General features: G+C 56.3%; 1 protein-coding gene across 1 annotated transcript in view; it reads right to left on the reverse strand.

Annotated features, from left to right (window-relative positions):
* PTPRN2 (protein tyrosine phosphatase, receptor type, N polypeptide 2) overlaps positions 1–9,152 on the reverse strand; it is a 496,295-nt gene that overhangs the window by 193,867 nt on the left and 293,276 nt on the right. The window contains exon 13 of the mRNA XM_005861191.2: positions 3,984–4,048. Coding sequence (XP_005861253.1) covers positions 3,984–4,048 — 65 coding nt within the window. The remainder of the gene's footprint in view (positions 1–3,983; positions 4,049–9,152) is intronic.

A 9,152-nucleotide genomic window follows, 5' to 3' on the forward strand; every position in this document is an offset into this window, starting at 1 on the left:
AACCAGCTCGCTGTGCTGGGACGTCCCTCCGGTCCTTGGGCACCACCCGGTGCCAGGCCCGCGCAGCCGGGCCGGAGGGAGGCATGCCTGCTGCGTGTTTCTGTAAAATACCGGGAAGATGCGAGGAAGGGCCGGGGTGCAGACATCACGTTTCATTTTACGTGACCATTTACTCTGATGCTGAGTAAGATGGAACTTGTCACTATAGCAACTGCTGCCTCCCACAGAGCCCTCCTGCCTGCCAGTCACAGAAGGTATTGCACAGAGACCTCAGCCACGTGGCGCGGTCCTCACTCAGTGTCTCCCAACGAAGTCACGTTCGCGGCGTGGCGAGGCAGTTCATCACAGCCAGTGTATTTGGTGTGATTTTCTTCACTTTTGAGAAACAGGAAAACAGAGTGACACCCTCCAGCAAAGGTCAGAAGCGACCCAGGGTCTCAGTGACCCTGGCCTGCCTTCCCCACGGGAGACGTCAGTGGGTGAGCATAGAACCTTCCAGGGTGGCGGCTGTAAATATTTTAACACAGCTCCATGCAGATTTGCCTCTTAAAGCACAGGAACCAGCTTCCCTTAGGTGCACGTTTTGCATTTAGGAGAAACAGGTTCAGTTTTGTCCGTCAAGAAATGCAGGTTGGAGTACAATAAAGGTGACTGTGCAAGGAGGGGAAGTGGGTCTGGCCAGACTGCAGAGTCCACAGTGCAAAGCCCACGGCATGAAGCCCACGTGTGAAGCCCACGGCATGGAGCCCACAGTGCAAAGCCCACGGCATGGAGCCCACGGTGGGAAGCCCACAGCATGGAGCCCACGTGTGAAGCCCACGGCATGGAGCCCACGGTGCGGAGGGAGGGGCTAGGACAGAGCAGCCGGCTCTTCTGCCTCCGGAGCTGGCAGAGGCCCCCAGGTCCCTGGATGGGCCCTGGGTGGGGTGCCACCAGCGTCTTGAACTGGGGGCCACCTGGGGTGCATCCAATGTGCCTGTTTCTGGGAAGCTGTCCCATGGTTTCCTGGGCATCAGGGGTCTGTGCCTGCTGGTGTCCTGGGCTGCCGTGGGAGCACCCAGGGGTGGCACAGAGGGTCCTGGGTGTGACCAGGGAGGTGCCCATCCCGCAGCTCCTTCTCCACAGGTTTCCCAGGCGCTTGTGGACACGTCCCATGGCGTCACCTTGACTCATTCCATCTCCCTCCACCTTCTGGCCCAGAGCTGCCCTCCGCCGCTGTCCACTCTCCATCCACACCCAGCTCTTCCTCCTCAGCTCCCGGATGGGCCGCGGGTCTAAGGTCCAGGGATCTTTGGTCACTTACACATCTGCCCGGGCCCAGCTCGGTGCCCTTCAGGCCTTAAATCAGTGACGGCTGAGGTGACTGCGGGTGTTCTCTCAGGGACAGGGCAGTTCAGGGGAGCCAGGAGCTGGCTCCGCCCACTGGGCCGGGGCTCCCACCCAGGGCGGGGTTCCTCTCACATCCTCAATGTGTCAGCCTGAATATGTGCTGATGTACTTCGGTTGCACGATTTTTATTAAAAGTGGCATTAAAGATAAATGACAGCGCACGCGCCTATTGCCCCCGTCACGGGCACGAGCCCTGGGGGGGCTGTGGGCAGTGTTCACAGCACACCCCCGCGCTCACAGCCTCCTGCGAGTCTATAAGGATTTCAAAGTGAAAAGGTAAAGAATATGCTCAAGAAAATGTTGGAAAAGGAGAGAACTTGCTTTGGCCTCGCCCCTCCCCCAGGACCGGCCTCTGGTCTGGGCGTGGTGACTGAGCGTCATCGCTGTGGACAGTTTCCGTGGCTGCCTTTGCCTTCATGGTTCTCAGACGTCTTTCTTTATAGTTTATTGTTTTATTGATTTTAGAGAGGGGAAGGGAGAGAGAGAAACATCCATGTGGGAGAGAAACATTGCACACACCTGACAGGGGACTGAACCTGCCACCTGGAATGTGCCCTGGCCAGGGCCTCATCCGACTTTTAACAGAATCATTGAATTCCGTTTATTTGGCTAATACAATGTGATTAGTTACCTTACTACGCTTTTACATTTAGATCAGTTTGGGCTTTTCCCAAAGCTGCGTTTTTCCCATTCTCTTGCCTGGTGAACCTTGAGATAAACTTCTGGGAGTGTGACATTGAGCGGGAGGGCGAGATGTGTTTTTAAAGCTATGGAGGTCGCCGCCAGCCGCTGGTTAAAAGTGGATCTTCATTACAGAAATCCCAACTGGCCCCATGGAAGCCCCGGGGGCTCGGGCAGGTCGCCGGCCACCAGCACCGTCTGTGCCGGGTTTCCTGTCCCAGCCAACTTCGCCAGAGCCCCGATCAGGTGGGCCATCGCTGCCCACACTCCCTGCGCACCAACCGGGCCCACGCCTGCATGAAACCCATTCTTGTCGGCAAAGCGCTAAATACCGGATTCCGGTTTTGACAGCAGCCATTTACACTCTCGGCATCTCCCCACAGACAGGAGAGGACCACGTGGGGCCCGGCGGGAAACGGAACTGTGTCCAGGCATCCACTAGGATCCGCCCCGCCCCCTCGTCCCCATGGTGCCCATGGCACGGAGCCACACTGTCCACCGCCACGCACATCGCATGACAAATTCACACAGACCTGAGGGTAGCGTGTGAGCACAGATCGGACATTTTAGGGCAGCGGTTCTCAACCTGTGGGTCACGACCCTTTCACAGAGGTCTCCTAAGACCATTGGAAAACACATATAATTACATATTGTTTTTGTGATTAATCACTATGCTTTAATTATGTTCAATTTGTAACAATGACATTGGGGGTCACCACAACAAAGGGTCGCGGCCTTAGGAAGGTGGAGAACCACTGCTCGAGCCCCTGAGAAGCAGGAGAGCTCCTTTCCAGCCAGAAGAGGCCCTCCCGGTTCAGCTGCCAGATGGGTTCCTCTCTACCCACTGCCAGTCCTGCCCTTCCCCGGCAGGGCCAGCCTCACATCCAGACACACTCCTAGCCTGCCCTGGACACCAGGAATATCCGTGCTGCGGAAACAGCCCTTCCGTGGGCACCAGCGGTCCTGGGGCCCCATCCCTCCCACCTCCTCTGACGGGTTCTGTCAGGGTTCTGTCAGTCCCCGCGTGCGTCCTGCGCTGTCACAGGAGCACAAGCCGCAGGCGCCGTGCTTGCTCGAGAGCCGCTCCTGCACGCCTGCTCCCCGTCAGGCGGAGCTGCTGGTTGTGAAAACGGCCAGTTACACAGGCTCTCGTGTGGGAGCAGGACTTGTGGCTGCGGGGAGATTTCCCCCAAGAAAGCCGCGGGTCTCAGCCATCAGCAGGAGCCCTCATGGCAGCTGCCCGATGGTCAATTGTCCAAGACAGCGAGGCCATGAAATCTAGTTTCTACGGCGACAGCAAAGGCCGGTCTGGTCCACGCGGACTCAGAGTGGCCACACCCCTTCTAAGAGGGAGCAGTGCTGTTCTGCCTGCAGTTAGTTCAGCTGCCTGGAGACCAGGACGCGCCCCGCAGGCCTCAGGAGGCGAGCGCTGTCAGCTGCACTTGCTGACCGAGTGTCAGGTCAAGTCCTCCTTCCGATACCAACGGAGCCGCGCCTGGCCGGAGCTGCCGGGACTCACATCCTATTGTGGAAGCGCCCGGCCCTATAGCGCCTCCCCACAGACACGTCCCCAAACAGCTGAGATACAGTACCCCCGAGCCCCGAGGGAAGGGCAACTCCCGGCCCACTCATGTGCACACATTTAACAATGAACGAAACGAGGAAGTATGTGTGTTCTGACGGTTTCACTGTTTTCCTTACTCACGACTGCTTCCTCAAAGGCCACCAAAAACAGTCACATTAGCCGGCACCGGCACCAGCATCTCAACCATCGGACGGCTAACCTGGCCTCAGCCAGTCAGCCGCCCCAGCCACACGACGTTACGGGACCACCACACTGGCTGCGACGCAGGCCTCCACGCCGACAGCACGCCGCGCACCGACGCGTCTCAGGGCAGCCCTCCGCCACTCACCGACCCCACTCCGGCTTGAAGAATCCTCAGTCCCGACGATCTTTCCAGTTTGTCCTTGTTGCTGACTGTTGGGAAGAAGAAGAAGCACAGGGTTAGCTCGGGGCCTGTCCTCTGCTGGACACTGCGTGCCCTCCCTGCACTACCCCCGTCCCAGCGCCACGCTGGGCACAAGCCACAAGAGGGAGACCTGAGGACCGGCGCCCCCCTGCCCCTCCAGGCAGAAGGTGCTGTCCCAGGAGACCCACAGACCTGCTGGGAGAAACGACGGGATGTGGCTGCCAACAGCAAGGTCTTATTTTAGAACAAAATGACAGTCCTCATGACATGCTCACTGGGAACAAGGCCCGATGACCGGCCCTCCTGGGGGCGGCGGGCGCTTCCCTCTCCTCTCGTAATTCAGCTTTGGCAGATCCTCCCTAGTTTGCCTCTGACACAGGACGAGGAGGGCTTTCTGAGAACGAGGCCCCCACATCGGCAAGAGGATGGTGAGTTCTGCAGCAGTGAGTCTGGGCCCAGAAACCAGGTGCCCAGGCTTATACCATGACCCAGCACCCAGCTCACACCATGACCCAGCACCTGGCTCACACCATGACCCAGCACCTGGCTCACCCTGCAGACCCAGCACCTGGCTCACCCTGCAGACCCAGCACCCGGCTCACACCATGACCCAGCACCTGGCTCACCCTGCAGACCCAGCACCTGGCTCACACCATGACCCAGCACCTGGCTCAGCCCGCACACCCAGCACCCGGCTCACACCATGACCCAGCACCTGGCTCAGCCCGCACACCCAGCACCCGGCTCACCCTGCACACCTAGCACCTGGCTCATCCTTCAGACTCAGCACCTGGCTCACCCCGCAGACCCAGCACCCGGCTCACCCTTCTGACCACCGTGTGCCTGTGCACCAGCTGTGCCCACTGACCACTGTGTCCCTGTGCACCAGCTGTGCCCTCTGACCACCATGTGCCTGTGCGCTGTGCCCTCTGACCACCGTGTACCTGTGCACCAGCTGTGCCCTCTAACCACTGTGTCCCTGTGCACCAGCTGTGCCCTCTGACCACTGTGTCCCTGTGCACCAGCTGTGCCCTCTGACCACCATGTACCTGTGCCCTGTGCCCTCTGACCACCATGTGCCTGTGCGCTGTGCCCTCTGACCGCCATGTGCCTGTGCACCAGCTGTGCCCTCTGACCACCGTGGACCTGTGCACCAGCTGTGCCCTCTGCCCACCGTGTCCCTGTGCACTGTGCCCTCTGACCACTGTGCCCCTGTGCACCAGCTGTGCCCTCTGCCCACCGTGTCCCTGTGCACTGTGCCCTCTGACCACTGTGCCCCTGTGCACCAGCTGTGCCCTCTGCCCACCGTGTCCCTGTGCACTGTGCCCTCTGACCACTGTGCCCCTGTGCACCAGCTGTGCCCTCTGCCCACCGTGTCCCTGTGCACTGTGCCCTCTGACCACTGTGCCCCTGTGCACCAGCTGTGCCCTCTGCCCACCGTGTCCCTGTGCACTGTGCCCTCTGACCACTGTGCCCCTGTGCACCAGCTGTGCCCTCTGCCCACCGTGTCCCTGTGCACTGTGCCCTCTGACCACTGTGCCCCTGTGCACCAGCTGTGCCCTCTGACCACCGTGGACCTGTGCACCAGCTGTGCCCTCTGACCACCATGTCACTGTGCACTGTGCCCTCTGACCACCGTGTCCCTGAGTGCCGTGCCCTCTGACCATCAAAGGGAGGTGATGGCAGACGGAAGCCTCCATGCAGAGCCACCCCATCTGGAGGAGCCCCGTTTGAAGAGGCCACCTTAGCTCCTACAACAACCCAGCAACACAAGTAACCAAGGCCCACTCTGTTGAGATACAGCAAAGTCGTGTTGGTAGAAAAAACCAAATGTGCATTTGCTTGCTTGTGTATAAAACACCATTCAATTCAATATGTATCGTGCTCCTGGGAGGATGTCCCTGGCCAACTCACGATGAATCAATCTCTCTCTCTCTCTCCCTCTCTCTCTCTCTCTCTCTCTCTCTCTCTCTCATTTTTAAATCCTCACCTGAGGACCTGTCTTTATTAATTTCAGAGGGAGAGAGGGAGAGTGAGAGAGAACCATCAATGTGAAAGGAGCATCAACCGGTTGCCTCCTGTACGCGCCCCACCCGGGGAGCAACCCCACACCCTTCTTGGTGCACAGGAGGTGCTCCCGCCAGCTAAGCCACCCAGCCAAGGCCACCATGACTTCCTCTTGATAGTTAGAGAATTTTTTTTGTTAATTTGTAATTCAAATATATAATTTATACTTGCATTTAATGAAATATTAGATACCGAGGAGGACTTATAAAATATGTGTTGGTTACAAAGAATAAGACAACAAATGCCCTTGATACCCACACTCTGAAAAAGAAATGAAACATAATTACATTTGTACTTCATCTCAATTAATTCAATAATAAAAAAGCAATTACATTCGATACCCTACCCGTGGTAGGCAAACTGCGGCTCGCGAGCCACATGTGACTCTTTGACCCCTTGAGTGTGGCTCTTCCTAAGCCTTAGGAGTACCCTAATTAAGTTAATAACAATGTACCTACCTATATAGTTTAAGTTTAAAAAATTTGGCTCTCAAAAGAAATTTCAATCGTTGTACTGTTGATATTTGGCTCTGTTGACTAATGAGTTTGCTGACCACTACAAGCCCTGTGGCCCCACTCACTCCCCCCTGAATTCTGGGTAGATCGGTTCTTTTTCTGGACTTTCTCACCCATGTCTGTTGCTTATTTTGAACTTAAGCATGTTCCTCTCTGACTGGCTTCCCCCCCCCCGACCTGTGTCTGGGGCTCCTTTGTTCGGAATGTCCCTGTAGGTCTCGTGTCCACGCCGAGTGGCTATTACATGATCCGTCTCTCCAGCCAGCTGTCCGGCTCAGTGGACACCGGGCTATTTCTCCTTTTCCTGCCCGTCCAGGGACTGCCGTCTCAGGCACACACAGGAGGTTTCCTCCCGTGGAGTCCCTTGGACACAGAGTCCCAAAGTGATGGCATCAGTGACACTCCTACCATCAGCTTGTAAGAGTTTCTTTAAAAAAGTGATGCATTTAATTATTTTAATGGAATGTATTGGGGTGACACTGGCTAAGAAAATTACATGGGTTTCAGGTGCACGTTTCAGAACACATCACCTGACATTATATTGTGATATCGCCACCCCAAGTGAAGTCCGGGTCCATCACCATTTATCCCCCTGGACCCTCCACCCCTCCTGTCACCCTCCGCAGGTAAGCACTCCTGTTGTCCATGTCCGCCCCAGGCAAGCACTCCTGTTGTCCATGTCCGTCCCAGGCAAGCGCACCTGTTGTCCATGTCGGCCCCAGGCAAGCACTCCTGTTGTCCATGTCCCTGAGTTTCTCTAAGAGTTTCTATCACCCAGAGCCTCACTTTGTCAGACTCAATCACCTTTGCCAACTTGGTAGATGCAGCATTGTATCTCCCGGGGCTTCCACTGCCTCCTTTCCATTGCTAACCAGGCGAGCACCCCTGTTCACCTCGGCTTCCTCTCACAGGAGTTTTCCTCTGCTCTGCCCACGCAAGCGCACCTGTTGTCCATGTCCGCCCCAGGCAAGCGCACCTGTTGTCCATGTCCACCTCAGGCAAGCGCACCTGTTGTCCATGTCCGTCCCAGGCAAGCACTCCTGTTGTCCATGTCCGCCCCAGGCAAGCACATCTGTTGTCCATGTCCCTGAGTTTCTCTAAGAGTTTCTATCACCCAGAGCCTCACTTTGTCAGACTCAATCACCTTTGCCAACTTGGTAGATGCAGCATTGTATCTCCCGGGGCTTCCACTGCCTCCTTTCCATTGCTAACCAGGCGAGCACCCCTGTTCACCTCGGCTTCCTCTCACAGGAGTTTTCCTCTGCTCTGCCCACTTTTCTGCTGGGCTGGCTCTTCCTGTTGCTTTAAACACCCCCCCACGAACACTGTCGGCATACGGGCTACCAAGACCTCATCACAGTTTGTGGTTTGGCTTTTTAAAATTCCAATAAGGTCTAAGTCATCATTTTGCATAAGGTTTGCGCTCTGGGTGTGCATCAGAGATCCCCGGGCTGGGTCCAGCTGCCGCAACTAAGTGGGTGTCACAAAAAGGGAGTCCCAGGTGTTTCCGTCTCCCGGTGCGTATAAAAGCTATGTTTACACTCTATGTATTCTGTTAAGTGTGCGACAGCATCGTGTCGGAAAAAACAGTGACCATGCTTTAATGAAAAATACTTTATTGCTGAAAAGTGCAGACATTCCCGGGCCTCCATCGAATGGCACTCTTTTTGCTGGAGGAGGGTCCGATCGCGTGGTGGCTGCGGACGATCAGGGTGGCGGCTGCTGAGGTATTTTTATTCAACTCTTCTTTTTAAGTCCTCGTTTTTGAAAGACCTTTTCTCTCAGTATAATTCTAGGTGTGTGTGAGGGGCGCAGTGGAGTCTGCCTTTCGCGGGGGCTTGCTCGCAGCGGCGATGCTGTTGGCTAGCATCTCCCCGCAGCAGCGCCCCTGGCCGCTCAGGCCCCCACGCCCTGCTGCGTGCCCCTGAGCCTCGCAGGCTCAGTCCTTGTTTCCCGTCTGCACCTTGTCTTCGCCAGGAGCGGATCCCACCTCAGGAAACCCCTTTCTCCGCTCGTCCACAAGAAGCAAGCCCTCATCCGAGAAGGTTCCACCCCGTCTTCCGGCCCCACTTCCAAGCCTCGTCCAGCTGCCGCCCCGCCGCATTGCGGTGGCTGCCTCCACGGAGCGCACCCCTCGTGCATCGCGGGCCGGACCCACCTCCACAGTGGCTGCTCCCTTTGCTCACTGTTCCTTCTGCATCTCACATCTTCCTTCCGGGCTTCTTAGGGGCTTCTTTTCTTTTGTGTGTAGGAAATCTTTTTGAATTAACTTAAATGAGGATCTATTGGTGACCAGCTCATTTTTTTTGAAAGTATCTTTATTTTTTTTTATTTTTTTAAATTAAATCTTTATTGTTCAGATTATTACATTTGTTCCTCTTTTTCCCCCCATAACTCCCCTCCTCCCAGTTCCCACCCTACCCTCCGCCCTCACTCCCCACCCACTGTCCTCATCCATAGGTGCACGATTTTTGTCCAGTCTCTTCCCGCATCTCCCACACCCCTTTCCCCCCCAAGAATAGTCAGTCCA

This window comes from Myotis brandtii, unplaced genomic scaffold (genome assembly GCF_000412655.1).
Source record: "Myotis brandtii unplaced genomic scaffold, ASM41265v1 scaffold145, whole genome shotgun sequence".
In the NCBI taxonomy this organism is placed as follows: Eukaryota; Metazoa; Chordata; class Mammalia; order Chiroptera; family Vespertilionidae; genus Myotis; species Myotis brandtii.